This window comes from Phymastichus coffea, unplaced genomic scaffold (assembly GCF_024137745.1).
Source record: "Phymastichus coffea isolate CEN01 unplaced genomic scaffold, Cenicafe_Pcof_1.1 PCOF00100, whole genome shotgun sequence".
In the NCBI taxonomy this organism is placed as follows: domain Eukaryota; kingdom Metazoa; phylum Arthropoda; class Insecta; order Hymenoptera; family Eulophidae; genus Phymastichus; species Phymastichus coffea.
Genome location: NW_026706911.1, coordinates 890,131 through 907,090, shown reverse-complemented (window position 1 = coordinate 907,090; position 16,960 = coordinate 890,131). Strand labels below are relative to the sequence as shown.

The following is a 16,960-nucleotide window of genomic DNA, read 5'->3' as shown; positions in this document are numbered from 1 at the left end:
GAAAAAAAAATAGAGGCGAACTTTCTTGTTTACCACAGCCAATCGAGTGTCGTAGACGAGGCATCACTTCTCTCTGTTATTTTCAATAAAAACACGAAGTAACAATGATGCCCAGCGCACAATCAGGTCAATGCTGACGACCGCTTTTCCAAGATAAATTGGCATCGAAGAATGAGAAACAAAAATGTTGTTGCGATTGAAATTCAATGCAACCTTCTCTCTTTCATCTCGATAGCATCGGGATCCACTCAATGCCATTGAGGAAGACTGATTTCGCATTGTCGATCCCCCGGCAGTAGAGCACTGACTGAATAATTGAGAAGCGCTCGACAACGGGATTCATCCTTTCGTGGAACTTCATAGTATATAGCGAAATAGGAAGCGAAAGAATAAACACGAGATTTCTGTTGGGACGTGCACGTGCCGACAATGTCGAGTGTGTCCGCGTGGCGTGTGTTTATCGACTTCGGCGCGCTTTGGCAATCAGGCCAATCGCTCTGAGGCTGCGTTTTCTTAAACTTTCCTTTCGAGAGACTGTTCTTTCTGGTCTTACGTAAAGACAGCGTTCTTGATGCGTCCGCTTCTGTTGATTTTTCACGCGATAATTAACACAATGCGATGCTAGCAGCCAGCTAAAATCAGCAGTAATGCATTTCTAATTAAGCTTGTAATAGCTGTCGTTGCAGCGTTTCTCGTAATTTTACTAGTTGCACTTGACGTACTGATTAAGAAAGTTACGAGCAGCTTCGCTTGATTGGATTAGCAAGAGGACGGTTTCCTTTTTTAAAACTTCTTGATTAAAACTGTATCCTGTACCCGCGAGCGCTGAGATGCAGTGTGGACTGCTCGCTGTTGCGTTTTATGCCGTTCGATTCGTCGATATAATTGCGTAAAAAATCACGAAACAATTCATTTGTTGAAATAGAGATTCATTGCTTTCCAGCGTCGCCCGAGTTAGAACGAAAAGCCATTAAGACCGACGGTGTCAAGGACGAAATCCGGATATCCGATCGAAAACGATGCAATTGCGAAAAATTGCATCTCTCGAGAAATATCATCCTTCCTTATATTTCAATAACATTCTTTCTTATATTTCAAATCGTCAGGCGCTATTCCTTTACAATTCTTCCGAATAATCAGTTTTGGACGCTACAAATCAGCTTCATCATAATTCGTCAACTTTATAAACCGTACAAGTTTTCCAAGATCCGACTGCTCTCTATCCGGTGATAAAAATAGATTGAACTGCCAATAGAACCCCTCTAAATTTGGCCACGCGATGGGTCGTCTCGTTCGAATTGACGTCTATAAAGACATTTTTCACGATTTATCCATCGTTCAACGTGGTATCGACGGACAAAGACCCGGACGATTTACTTAATTCAAATTCGCGTCAATTCGTACGATCGCGTGACAATTAAGCACAAGTTGCAACGATCATCTGCGCAAAATGACAGCCGATAGAGCCCCGCTGTGTTCGCGCACACCTTCGAATTGAAAAGCTCTATCAGAAAAGCTCGAACAATCGATCGATTGATCGCCGACTTGCGACATGATTAAAGGAAAATTGCGGCGGCGGGACGCGAATCACGCAAAAAGAAAAGAAGAAAAAAAAAAGGAGAAACTTACAAAAAGCCCAATCGCAAGTGCGATAATCCGCAGACGAGTAGTGGCGGCGGCTGAAGCAGCAGCAGCAGCAGCAGCAGCAGCTGCAACTTATGCAACGCACGTCGTCGTTTCACGGAAGCCATCGCGCAAATTCGATTACGAGACCAGTGTCAAACGGTCCTGGTTGGAACGGCAGATTATCGGCGCGGCGGCCTATACACCACCCGCAGTCGTCGGCGCCAGTTTACTGCCTCGCTTTAAATGCACGCCAGCGAAGACCAGCTTGCGAATCGAGGGAGTCGAGCCCCTAATAAGCTGCGCCGACAGGTGATTTTTCTTTAATTCTCTGACGTTTCGCGATTGACACCGCGCTCGTCGCTTGCACTCCCGACCAGAGAGAGAGAGAGAGAGAGAGAGAGAGAGAGAGAGAGAGAGAGAGCGTGTCTCGCTGACATCGCTCGACGCCTCATTTCCAAATGTCCCAGCGAGTGTAGATCCGTTTTGATTACATTATTCCGCGTTGCATGCTTGCTCAGTTAATTGCTATTTACTGCTTGGCGAAGCTCTCTAGATGACGAAAGCATAGGTATATGAAAATTTTATAGGTCAGCTATTTAGGACACAACAATGTCAACTATAGAGCTGATATTCGAAGCTGTAGGTAGTTCTCAAGGTAGCTCATCGTGTCGGAGCTCGTTAATTGACAGAAGATTTACTTGATTACTTAGTGACAACTTGTGCAGATCGCTTTGTCCAGTGTATATTTACACGCTTTATAACACAAAATAATAAACGAAATGAGAAACGCAAGCACTTCGAGAGATGCACTTGCATGATAAACAATATTCCGATGAATGACGCGAACAACGGGCGTTTAGACGTTCTCGGCCGGTCGGGCCGACGACTCACGTGTGACGTGCAGTCTTCAGCGAAGCGACAAGTCCATTGCATTTCCTCCAGCGCTTCAGCCTTCAATCCAAAGGACGTGCGCAACGACTCCAGAAGGCTTAGAATCTCTTTCGCGCGAGTACACGACGAAATCGATCGCTCGCGCAATCAATTTCAATTTCCCGCAGCGAAGAAAGTTTGAGCCACCGCTTCTCCAAAATGAGTATATTTACGGGCGCTCCGCGCAAAACTGCCGCGGCTCTGTGAACCCTGGTTTCAGCGGCTTCCAAGCGCTCGTGACACGGCTGACTAATCGACGACGAAAAAGAACTTTGCGTGATTAGCGCAGAACACGAGCCTACCTGCCGACGCGGTTATTAAATGCCTCTGATCGATATGAACGCCAAATTGCTTCTATGACAGACACGAGGAGCTCAATTATCTACCTGCTCGTGTGACGCATTCCAAGTATTTGATCCTCATAAAGCTTTTGTTTTGTTTCTTTTATTTTTTTTTCTTTCTGTCGTGCTGCATTATCGAGCTTGAATTACTTTGAGGACTTTCGGAACTTTAACTGCCTATTGAATAACTAAAATAACGTAATATATACTCGGTTTTTTGTTTCTTTTTATATTGTGTAACTCGACGTCAATAGTTTAATTTGGTAATCATTGAAAATTGAACAATTTTTGGGGTCACGTTATTTACAAAAAAATATACAACGTTCGCATGAACGCAGAGACGATGCACGTAATTTTTTCGACCGACTGCAGATGCAATTATATCGAATAAAAAGTGGTAAAACGTCTAGAGTTCGACATTCAATGGTGAAATTAGCGCGGGCAGCGAGAAGAAGGAGCGCGCTTACGAATCGATGCGCGGAGAGAGTTTTGGCGCAGGCGATTTTCTGGTTCAACCAGGCACGAAGCGACAAGCTAGCGATTCTAGTTCAAGGTCTCGGCGGCTTTCCTCCTCCCGAAAATCCAAAGAGCGCGCGCAACCCCCGCGACATATAGAACGAGAGTAGGAAAATTGGGAATTTGTAGGATCGATCGGCTCCCTTCCCCTGCCGGCCGGGCTACGTACTTAATACTTAATCGCGAGCGTTTTCCAGTCGGAGTTGGATTATAAAAATAGATAGCGCGTCTTGCTTGAATTTCCACCACGACCGGCAGGGCTTTTATTTCAACGAGCACGTCTTTCTCTACTCGTAGCCGGCGCCTTTGCTCAGGGCTTTTGTCAATTATATCAGGTTGCATGGCTGCTGATATTTTTAGATCGAGCGATGCAGCTCGCGCTTGCTCTTTGTGAAAGCTCCGTCGCGCGCGCTCTCGTTGTCCAACTTTGCCCGACGTTTCGTTCGAACGTTTTTTTTTTTTTGTTTTTTTTTTCATCTGACGAGCGAGCTATTTCCATATGAATCCGGTCAATAGGGAAAATCCAGAGGGAGCACCGTCATTTTTGGTATCGACTGTGCCAAAATTTTCGAAAGCACCCGTCCGAGATAACGATTCTCGACTGAAACAGAATGTCCGAATCTTGACACTTGGCGATCGATCTAAACTGTCGAGTTCCTAAGCGTCGCGTGCTCGGTTTTCCGACTGTGACCGCAAACGGATTAAGCTTGGACGGCTGATAATAGTCGGGTAGCGGTGAAAGCTCGTTAAAGCTATTCATTGGGACTTCGCTGCTCTTCAATAGTAAAACAAAATGCTAAGTTGCACTTTCCTCGGGGATTTCACGATTGAAGTAGCTTTCAGATAATAAGTTTCATTATCTGTGAAGTCATAGAAACAATTTGAATATATTTTAATGCGTTGCAAGTGCTATTGCTTATCGTTAAAATTATAGTTGTCTTGTGTTGTTCAGATAGAGAACATCTAATGAATGTCAAATAACAACCGTTGAGGATACCGCGTTATATAGTTCACTGAAAAACTCGTTGGTGTATTCAAATTTTTTAACTACCCAGGAAAATTGGAGAATTTCGCTGCGGGGAAATGGAACTCGTATAAGCTCGGTTCGGTGCTTCTCACTTGTCAATTTAATTTCAGCCCCTCGCCTACAAAAGCGCAGAGAGGAAATATATAGCATCATCTCGCGTTGGATATTGCGTCAGACGCAGCTGTTATAATAGTATCAACTTTAGCGACCGATTGCTTTCGTTGAAAAACTCATGCGGTCGGTGCTATGTCACTTCTGCCAACGGGAAATTTCACATCGTTGGCGTCGGTTGGCGTCACATCGTCGACTGGAAATTGAACGGAACCTGGGACTTTCATCGATCTACTTATTGACTGGGACAACTACAAGACGATGAATAAAAAAAAAAATAAGAAGTAAATTGTTAGGCTAATCGTAGCAATTAAGGAAAATTGCCGCACAGGTAAGAAATTGTAACGCGAGCTCATTTGGAATCGGAACATCGCATGCGGCGCGCAAATACATCTCAGCCTGTTTCGTTCGTCGGATAAATTATTCGTAAGGAATCGCTCGTGGCAAAAGGACAGCTCGCGATTGAGCTATTTACAATGAAAGTACCGGTGCGTGATCTATAAGAACCGGCGAGCGCATTATTCAGACTGGTTATGCGTCGCGTTCTTGACATTTTTGTTTGTATCGCGATCCCGATTCAATCAGCGAATTTACAGTCGAGCGCAGCCATTTCGTATATTATTGACTCGCAACCGACGATCCTTCGAAACGGGCACTTACGCGTACGTCGCTATTTTTATCCTTGTTTATCATGCCGCTACCTATACGATCCCGTGCATTTTCGATCGCGCGTGTTGCCTGCATTTCAAGCGTCTAAACGACACCACATACACATTTCCGACGCTTCAGGGCAAACAGCTGTCCGTCGACGCGAAATGTTTCCCCTTCGAAAAAACCAGCGTATAAAAGTTGTCCTTCGGTTTAAATGCAGATAAGTTGACGCCGATTTCGTGACTCCCAAACCCAACCCGTGGTGTAATATTTGCCTCAGGCCACAGCAAAGCCCAAAGTAGCTTGGTTCAAACATCGTAAGATTGCAGCGCCCTTAAGCTGCGACATTGCAAGTTGCGCATACACGAGGTGTGTGTGTGTGTGTAGGGCGACCAGATTCAAGGTCGCCACGTTCAACCGAGTGCCTAGCCCTTATGCACGTGTTCAACGCCACCTTCCTCCTACCCAAAACTCTCAGTTGCATTAATGGAAAAAGATAAGGGAGCCATTGTCATTGACGAACGGACATCGAAGATCCGTTCACGGCTTTTCTCGCGCGCCGTGTCAAGGGCTCGCGAGAAAAACTCGTCGACGCACATATCTCGGATTAAAAATGTTATCTTGTCCCGGATTAAAGCATATTGAAGATCTTGACGCTTTTATTCTCGTGCTTCTTGCTTTTTTATCCCCCAATGACGTTACCTTACAGAAGTTCGCAGGAAAAAGTTTCATTTCAACTCGATAATTTTCAATTGATTTACTTTTTCAATTTTATCTTCCACTAACGTCTTCTGCTCATCATTAGATAAGTTCGTAATTTTTTTTGAGTACTTTTCTTGTGTTCTTACTTTTGCGTGCCGTTCTGCAACCTTCAGCTTCTCTCTCTCTCTCTGTATTTGTAATTTTATATACTTTTTAATGATGAAAAGTACAGTTATTGCCATTGAAGATGATACCGTATGTTATTACAGTATTTTGGTTCGCGTAACTTTTTCAATATAATTAAAAAAATCTATTTTTGAGTGTATAAAGTAGCCAATAAAATTTTTAATAAAATCGTGAAAAGGTAATATTTCTACCAATGGTTAAATTATCTTTTTCATATCGTCGAAAAAGATTAATACTGAAATAATGCAATATTAAACGCATTGAATGCTTTCAGCTTATAGTCGAATATAAATAATTCAATACTTTATCGGGCTCCCAATTTCGTCGAAATATAGACTTCGTTCACCGTAAATAAAAACAAAAAATACTTTTTTTCTAGGAAATAAGTGGCGTGTGATGTCGTTACTATACCACTAAAGTACTGAATCCTTCGCCAAAAGAAACTCCAGCATTGAAACGAAAAAAGTTATAGCACTCGTACGAATAATCCGGTAAATCCTAAGCCATCAATTCGGCTTTGAAAAGTGTGTGGTACGTTGTTTTTCTTCGTCGAGTATTCTCTCGCTTTATCGATGCAAGGTTACCGTAGCTCGATAAACCCTGTTCCATGACCTAGCCTCTCACCGTTCTCTTACTTATTTTTTTTTTTTTCTCGCACGTATGATTAATGCTTCCTTTCATTTTCCGACGAGTGCACTTCATCCGCGGGTGACACTAAGTGGTCGGAGCTGATGCAATTTTACCATACCCCTCTTGATATCGACTTGAAACTGTGAATCTCCAAAGGCTGCGCTAAAAGCCTGCAAAGTTACCGATTATTTCTCGACAGGCACTTTTATCGTGTCAATTTTTATCATTCACCACCAAAAATCATCACTTGAAAATTAAGTTCAATTTGATAAGCCATAATTTTACGCGTCGATGCAGACGAATTCAGTTGTTTGATATTCAATTTTAAGGAAATTCAGTTTGAGCATTTTTAATACATGGCGAACACATGAATATCGACTATAAAAATAACGCTACAAGCAGCAAGATACAAAAATAGCGCTGTACTTGATATTGATTCGTTAATCAATACACTGGCCGCAGAGGAAACGTTTTTCCGTCGATTCAGTAAAATACATTTAGTAAATGTCATCTACGTGTATTGTTACTTTTCACGGTAGATTTTCTTCCAATTTGAAAACATTAAACACAACACATTTCGCTCATCATTATAGTACCAATACCTCGTCGTCATCGCGATATTTTTAAATAAATAGTTCATCACGTTAACCGTGCCAAGAATTTCCCTGGCACGATATCGCTAAAACGATGTACTAGCATGATAAATATATGGAAACAAATGTGTTGCTAATAGGAAAAGGTTGTAATGGAAAAAGGTGCTACGACAAGGTCAGTGCGCGACGTCCCTTACGGAACAAACGCACAAACCCGGTGAAAGTCGTTAATCCGCCTGCTAGTAATTGGTAGAAAGGCATGGGCTTAATACAGCTAACGTTTAACGACGAGAAGGCTGCTGTTGCAGTCGTCGTTTCGTCTTGTCGACGAAAACGTGAACATCGTTCGTTTGTCTCTGATTTGCTATCGAGTCGGTGGCATCTTCTTTTATATGAAGACAATTTGCAATTTTCTCGATATGAGTCTTGGAAAAAAGTATCGCTTCCTTATTTCTTTTTTTTTACATCGTCGAAATGAGGAACTAAAACACTGTACGGCGATTATCTTATGACTCCAACCTTCGTTCCGTTACGTTAGTTGCAATAATGTCATATCTCTTTGGGCGCTCGATTTGCATTACGTAAGAAATGTTATATGCCGCAGAAGAATGTGCAATTAGAAGCTTTGGCCATTACCGTTTACTTGACTTTAACTACTGACATTGTGTTATTCCATAGTTGCTATTTCGCATAAGAATTTTTCAATTAAAACTTTCGCTCTGTTTCGTATTATTATATCAGTATGTACGTTGAATTACCAAACATTTTTTTCATCAGAAAAATTCGTTACAGGAGCGCGAGAGGGGTGGGCGTTGTAATACAAGAAAGTATAAAAGGGGACGCATTCGTGATGCTTCTCAAAATTAACTACCGCGAAATTTTAATTATAAAATTCAAGAGAGTATGAGTGATCAGGCATGTGCTTCGTATTACACAGTCGATCAGGTGAATGCAATCAACGATAAGACTCATGCTTCTGGTCGCGAAAAAAAATCCCCCATAACGATATGGACTATTCCCCTCCGCGTTTCGTCAACGACACTTGTTGCGTCTGCGTGGCGAAGTTGATAACAGCTGAGTGGAGAGAGCCAACTATATTTCAGCACATGTCAATAGCCAAGCGCAAGCTTCTATTTTCGAGCTTGCGTATACGCAAACCTCAAGAGTGCCGTGTCAGTCCCCCACTCTCTCTCTCTCTCTCTCTCTCTCGCACACTTTTTTAGCTCTCCGCAAGAATGACGTATATACGCTCTCTCGCTCTTCTTTTCGTCGGTTTCGGGGTTATTGGGTTAAATTTCGAGAGCAGCTGCTGCTCCTGCCCTACTCGATTTACGGACTGTATCGCCGTGAGCTTTCTATTCCGATGAACGAGAAAACAAGAGCTTTTCTCTTTTTCTCCTCGTCGTATGCCGATTTGTATTCGCATAGAGTGGGATTTTATTTTCGAGAGACTCGATTATCTGAAACTCTCTCTCTCTCTCGAGAGAGAGAACAAGTTTGAAGATCTAATCAGTATCTCGGTGAGGTGAAGTAATTCAAAAAGAACTTTCTTATACCCTTGATGAGAAATTTAAGTGCATTGATAACTTCGTCGTGGCTTTCTGCAAAAGAAACGCGAAAGTTCGATATTTTGTACTTGTTTCGTAGACACAATTATGCAGCTTGCACTTGAAAATGGATTTGCATTTTCGTTTCTAATGACTTTTCTCAACTCTTCGGCGCGCCCTTTAATTCGAGTTAGCGATGCAGTGTCGTCATTGCTTCTTACTAGCTTTAACTCTTTCAATTTCTAGCTTTCACTCGATTGTATAATTTTCAACAATTTCCAAGCTTTCGTGACGTGGGGTATTGCGTTTTTGAATAATAAGAGGTAGAAAAATCATAGTTCAGTGATTAAAACTGTGTCAACGATGAATTTTCAGGTAGCCAAAATTATTTTTAATTAAACTTAAAAAACAAACCTGTAATATATAGATTGTACATTTATATTTTTCAAATGAGCACGAAAGTTTCGTTTGAAAAAATAATAGAAACTTTGATAGAGTAAAACACTGAATAGTATTTCATTATTCGAAAAAATTCTCGTAAAAATAGTTTCTTCTGTACAATGAGGTCCATAATCATAAATACATAGTCGACTCTTATTTATCTACTTCTTTCCCCAGTTCAATTGTCTCGATCCCTTCTTATAAGATTCTGGAAAAATATCTCTGACTTTACTCAAAGCTTTGTTACTCAGAATCATGAAGATCGTTATTTTAATAGAGATAGTCGATCGGATTTCAAGATGACAAGTTCGCCTTTAGCATCTCTTATTTCTTCGGTATTGCAATATATTTTTCTGCGATATTTCAGAAGCGTTGACATGTTGCTCTGAGAAAGAGAGACAGAGAGAGAGAGAGAAAGTTCCAACGAAATGAATCATCACATACTGTGTGCAATTCAATGTATAAAATCGAACGCGATAAAAGCTTTCAGTTCAAAGTCCCCGCGAGAAACAAGTCAGAATGACGACAACAACCTACTTCGAAAAATCAAACTGATGAAATTTTTTAAACCCGAATCACTATTTATTCGTGGTTAACGAAACGATTGAAAGCCCTCGTTCGATCATTTGTCGAGTAGAAATTAGGAATGGGGAAGGTTCGGGCCAACAAGAATTCGACTCGTAGATAAATACGCGTTCCGGTGGACCGTGGCTCAGCGAATTGTTGACTTTAACTGGGAAGATCTTCAGCGACGCGCGCGAGAGACCCAAGCTTCTGGATAACTGGCGCGAGCTCACTCGCAATACGGATAAAATGCAAGGTCGATGAAGACTTTTGCGTAACGATAAAATTTGTGACACGCGCTCGTCACTCTCACCGAATGATTCTCTAGGGGCAGATGTGCAGACTCTGCCTTCTCTGGTACGACTAGCACAGCAGTCCATGATTGATAAATAACCGTCAAAAAGGCAAATAAAAACTCAACTAAGGAATTGTAACTGATGAATAAAGCTAAACATAGATAGACGAGGAAGCCGATAAATAAATGAATTATTACGCTAGCGGAAGGCAACGTAAATATTTGTAAAGACAAGACAATTCTGATTGTCAATAGGTCAGGAGCATTGGAGGAATTATCGGGAGTGAAAATCGCGACAACGCGGACCTGATTCAATATTGATGAGCATCGTACTGCTAAGAAGCTGTCTAATAATAGCGCAACCAAAACAAACATCATCATTCTCTGCGCGAGATAAGGGCCTGCAGTGTAACCTAGTTTCAGGCCGAAATCAAAAACTTTCTTCCCTGGATCTCGCTTGGAGTACGTAATTGATGGAGCCTCCCTCGAAGGCCGTGGCACGGGGCGTCGCGTTACACACACACACTGTGAGTACGCGCAGAGCAGCAACAGCAGTGACGCGCCGGCGCATATCCCACTGAATCTCTCCAGCCGGTTGAAGCTCGCGCTGGAAAGCTCATTCCGGCCCGGGATGCCATGCCCGACGGGCCTCTCGTCGGCTTTCGGACGCATACTCGTCTTCTCTCCAGATCCACAACGCTAATTTTATCTGCCTACCGCTGCTGCTGTTTACACTGTAAATTCCATTTTCTTCTCTCTTTCCTTTCGCACGGATATTTTTTTTTCGCTTTATTCGTGATTAGATAGCAAACGTCACCATCAGTTCGATCAACATTTGATTCACGAAATTGACATACTTCTTCTTTTGATTCAACAACTCTTGAACGATGTACCAATCGTCAATCCCTCAAATTTGCTCTTTGATTGTTTCGCTTTCTTTTGTTCTGATTGACAAATAATACACCTTATCTTTCAATCGAGTGCTGGCGTCAAAAGTGACCATTAATAGTAGTCCAGCTGTAATTCAAGCAAAATAACTATCTAGTGAATTAAAAGTTGTCTTTTTGAAATCTGTCTTTCTATCGAGCTTTTAAAAAGATAAATGCAAGTGAAGTGATTGTAAAACGTTTAACTAAAGTGTATGGAATTATTTCTTCGTAGGAAAGGTTCGTACATCGCATAAGCTGTTGGACGAACTGTGAGTGTTATTTGCTACTACAAATTTACACATATACAATAATCGTCATTTCCACGCTAAGTGAACTTGCCGTCGACTTGTACTTCTTTCTCTCTCTCTCTCTCTCTCTCTCTCTCTCGTGTCGTTTATCGATCGGGCCCACGTATCAACGTCAAATTTTCAAATTCAATCTGCTCGTGTAAAACGAGGCACATCTCTCGCTGATGAGAGAGATGGAGCTAATTATCGACTGAAATGGAAAAAAGAAAAGAAGAGTTCTGATTAATTTTTAAACAAGTCACAATGGTCATTGATGCAACGAGTTATAATTCCGAATGGGATGAGGTATATTGACTTTTGTGTATCAATCTCGCTATTTTGTAACTTCTTATATAATAGATTTACGTTTAATATCATTATTATTATTATTATAATTACTTAATTTTTTATGAATAATTTTAAAATTGTAAGAAAATTTAATATGTTCGTCTGCAAAAATCGCCAAGAGCATAAACCCGTAAATCCATCTCACCCATCGACTCCCTATAACCACATAACCTAAAATATTCCTCAACCACGTGTACTCAACATCCCACCACTGTCGCCATAAAAATAAACTATCTTTTAAATAAAAGCATTCGCCAACTTCTTTCAATAAACTGCCACATAAAAATTTCATCTCGCTCATTCACGTAGAAAAAAATGATTAAAGTCGATATGTCTCTCTACATCCTGGAATAAACTTATGCTTTGGCCGTAACAAAATCTATTTCTTTTACTCATGTGATAAATCTTTAAAATCCCGGCTTGAATCTGTTGGATGTAACGCGCGCGACGGCGGTGCACTTGTCACCTTGGGCTTGCTTGCTGCTCGAAATGGACTTTACTCTCGGAAAATCGATGAACCCTCTTCCCTCGCGCGCTCTCTCCTGCTGCTACCTCACGCGATGCACACCCACGTGCGTATAAGTGTGCGGTTTGTCGAAATATCCTCTTTTGCACGTTTTCATACAAACTATAACAAATTTGACCTGTTTTATTCGAATTTTAGCTTGAGGTATTCGCGTGGATGTGATGCTTTTGAATAATGTAATATTTGTGCTTAGATATTAATGAAAATGTTTTTGGATTCTATTTATTATTGCGATGATAAACCTATTTTTTACAGGGACAATGCTTTCATCGAGATTTTATAATGGCCCGTTTAACTTGCAAATTGAATGACTTTGAATTGCAAATCACACGCAGGACTTTCATTCTCTCTCTCTTATTTTTATAATTTAACTGGAAGAGATTCCTCACTGTAGCAATGTTATCAATATTTTAATATGTGGAAATTCAAATAAAGATTTGAATTTCCGAAAATGTTCTATGCTGATTTTACAATATTCGAATATATGATGAACGTATACGTAACAGAGAATCTACTCGAAGAAAAGAAAGTGCACTTCAAAAATAAACGTGAGGCATAATGAGCAAATATTTATACCTTATAATTCGCTTTTCTAGTCGCTTATCGTCTTTAATTAACTTTTCCCTCTTCAACTTTACCGTTTTAATATTTATTTTGATGTCTGATCGACAATGTCAGTACATATTTTGCTGCTTGTACATCTTATTAAAGATGAATTAAAATAACTTTCTTATATTTAAATAATTTTTGTTCGTAAATGAGTAAAAATAGCAATAGTATTATTCTCGGAAATTTCTGTAATTCGAGCAATACGTGCGAAAAATGCTACGCAGTAAAAAATAAAATAAAACAAGTAGCGTTGATTATTCGCATTCAGAATGTGAAAGAAGTCTGTCCGCAGAAGAGACAAAGAGAGAGAGAGAATGGGACATATAAGCTTGCTTTTGAGCGCTTGGTATATTGATCGAATGAAAAAAGGTGCATGCGAAATGAGTGCAATATCTAGCCATGAGAGATCTTGTATAAGTGGTAAATCTTACGAATACCGTCGTGTGATAAATATACGCTTGACAATTGTAGAACGTCATTAAAAATTTGAAAAAAAGGTCACATGCATTACACGCGTTTGGCGAGGCGATGGAAAGGAAAAATATATCGCTCGTGCGAAACTTCCTTGAGTGCATCTACTACAGCAAATGATAAAATGGAGTAAACTGCTATAACTTGACATTCCCTTTAATTAAGGTAGGCATTGTTTCGTTGCATGCAACATATTCAATTCATAACTAAGGTAATATTTAATCGAACTACTTGGTAAATTGCAAAGTTCTATTAATAGTCAATAAAGTTGCACTGCTGATATGTTGACAGAGACATGTGTCAGCACTATATTTCCATAAGTGCTTGACGTCACCAATGATAGAATGTTAAGGGCTATTTTAGCACCTAATAATGGAATTTGCTTTTCGTGATTGTCAAATGCCAGCAAATTGTCGTCGGTTATTGAGATTTCATGCTGTTTCATGATATTGAAGGCGTTTTCTCGGAATGTACTCGATCCATTTTCGAAATTTAACTTAGTCACTTTGTCGTCAAAACTTTTCTCTTGCGTAGATATTTCCATACTAATTGCAAGAGCTTTTCGTTCTCGGAAAGCACTTTCATCTACATTTTTTTAGGTCTACTTATCGTATATGAAATGGAATTTATTCTCTTTCTCCGGAAAAAAAACAATCTGTAATAAAATTATATCAAATATCAGACGGCGCATTAATTAGAACATAAATTATTCCATGCATAAATTTACGATGTTCTCTTTTTGGCATTAATTCTTTCATTAAACACGATTGTTCGTGCGCTAAAGTTGCCATATAATATCTCAATAAATCACTGAACAATTTTCGCCGCACATCGAGTATCAAAACAATTCAAAAATCCAAAAGCACGCAATTATAAAAAGAAAGAAAAAAGTTAAAAATAAATTTGCAAGCTAGCAGTTTCCATCAAGAGACACAAAGTACACAGCAACTTTGCTGAAACAGAAAACTCCGCTCTAAATGTACACCCACACGTACGTTCCAACAGCAATTAGCGTACTGACAACAAGCGTTTTTTTTTGCCCCCTCGAGAGTAAGTGCCCACTAGCAAACACCTGAACGAAAAAAAAGTTATATACATGCAGTGCAGAGCGCGTCGAGGCAAGACGCGTCAAAGATCGCCCGAGGGATGAAGAAACAAAAAACAGCACGCGGGAGTGTGTGTGTGTCTGTGTGTGTGTGTGTGTATGTGTATGTGGAAGGGGGGTCGAGGTTTTCGAGGGGCTGGGATGGTTGGGTGGGTGGTGGTGAAAGCTCAAGTTCAAGGTTATTGCTCATCGACCGAGCAGCTTGCAGCTGCGCGCGCAAAATACCGTTGCAACTATTTTTCTTTTTATTTTTTCTTTCGTAGCGCTTTTTTCTCTTTCACTACCCGCGCCTCGTATATTGCTTTCGCTTGCGCTTCTTTTCATTATGCGTCGAGCAAAAGTCACATAAATGAAGTATGCCCGATGCTCGATGACTTTGATTAAAAATTTCATTTCGTTGAAATTCAACTTATTATTGTCAAGGTCACGTAAAATTAATTAAAAGCTCTGGTGTACTTAACTAAAATGATTTTTGTGACTTCAGTGGAAAGAGATAACTCGGATTTTACGTTTTATGAGACAGTTGTCTCTAAATACATATCGTTGCGATAGATGATGCGCGTATATATCCTTATATTCATTATGAATAAATCGTGCATTGACCAGAAATATATTGATCATTGATTGGCCGATGCTCTAATGTTACGTACTGAAGTATTTTTCCTCTTGAAGAAATAATTCCTCTTTTTTTACAAACACTATAGAAAAATACAGCAGAAATTCAACAATACAAAGATTCTCCGATAAGTTTAAATAATGGGAGAAAGGCGCGTATACGGGATAGCGAATACCATAACAGTGAAGTGAATTTTCCAATAGTCTCCGCGCTTGAAAACTCTCCTCCGAAGCTCTTATCAAGGCCTTTATGTCAGTTTACGTTCAATTGCCACTCTATTCTGTCTTGAGTCAGACATATATTGATGGTCGAACCCTGACAAGCCGATAGGACGTGAAACATGTATACTGATATATCTGCATTTCAAGGAACAACTTCATTTGGAAAATGAAATTTGCTTACACTTTTAAGTCGTCAGAGAAAACGAAACTCGATTAATATGTGAATGCGAAAATGCTAATGCGGATGTCTTTCTAATGTTTTACAGAGCTACAGTCATGGTTCGCAAACGGTACAAGAGCTGGACGAGGAGATGGAGAAGGTGTTCGCGATGGACGCCGGGGACAAGTTCGACGTAGCCCGGCTCGGTTCACCTTCGGAATCCATTGGCTCGGATCGCGACCGTGATCGGCCACCTGTTCTTAGTTGGCGCTATGGCGACCGTAACCTCGACCGTAAGTCTCGCACCTACATTAATCATCTTCAGGATTTTCAGTTTTAACACTTGTTGGCTCACCTTTGCCTTCACCAACGTAGTTTTTAACGGGACCAATGACTTTGTGTTTTCGGTTGGGACAAATTTTAATTGCTCTCTGCCATTGGGTAATGATGCATTTTTAGCGACGATATACTATCGTATTTTTCTTAAGCTGAGTCGATAAAACTTTGCATTTGAAAATCATAAAGTTAATTACGTATTTCGGATTCAAGTCTAGGTCAATCAACCACAATTTCGATTATAAGCGCAGAGCGTATCGTTTATTGGCAATGTTTTATAAAAAATTTTAACAGCTAAATTGATCGTTAGTTATTTGAGCAAAATAAAAAAAATCAATAGTATTTTGTCTTTATCTCGAATAAAAGTTTTGCGGTCAAATAAACGCGAGTATCAAATGCATATTTCCATTCGTTTCCATTCTACACATCAACCTTTAATAAAGATTCACTACAAGTGTCCTTTCGATAAATCATAAAACAGAGTTTTGGCAAGAGGTTCGCGTATTACGTAAATCAAAAAAGTTTCTGACTACAACTCGAGGAATATAATTTGACGCTCGTTGACCACCAGTCGGATATAAATATAGATGACAGCACAAAAACGCTCTGCAACATCTGTCACTCGCGCATTTTAGTTGGCTTTGCGGAGCCTCTTATTCTATATAAAAGCTAATAAGTATATACCCAGTGCAATAATCTTGGCACCGTCACTGAAATTACGACACAACAAACGGTTAGCTTGCGAATGAATTCTATTACTGTAGCTTAGCGACACGCGTGATTCTCGTCTATCATTTCCGATGAGCGTTTCAATGTGTCATTACTTGTACATTTATATGGTTCTTTGCTTTTTTTCTTATGAATACTATCATGGAGATTGTTTAATATTGGATTTTTGAGAGTCAAATACCTGCAGAAATTTTTTGAATGAACAGAAAAGTATTTTTCTTTGCTAAAATCTTAAAGCTGTTTGTCAGATAAATATTATTTTACAAATTCAAGTGTACCTTTTGCAGAAAAACTTTGAGGCCCGTTTGAAGATTTTTATCTTCCCTTGTTGATGCGCGCTGTTCTATTTTTCCTAATCTTTCTTCTACTGAGAGAAATGATATCATAAAATTTACAAGCGCAGCAAAATTTACACGATAAAATGGGGACACACTCGAGTTACAATAGATAATGCTATATTTTC

The 16,960-nt window shown here is 40.1% G+C and overlaps 1 protein-coding gene across 2 annotated transcripts in view; it reads left to right on the top strand.

Annotated features, from left to right (window-relative positions):
• The window catches only part of LOC131670139 (band 3 anion transport protein), a 57,966-nt gene that overhangs the window by 22,392 nt on the left and 18,614 nt on the right, over positions 1 to 16,960 (top strand). For both annotated transcript variants that reach the window (XM_058945522.1, XM_058945523.1), the window contains exon 3: positions 15,539 to 15,725. In XM_058945522.1, the coding sequence (XP_058801505.1) occupies positions 15,539 to 15,725 (187 nt within the window). The remainder of the gene's footprint in view (positions 1 to 15,538; positions 15,726 to 16,960) is intronic.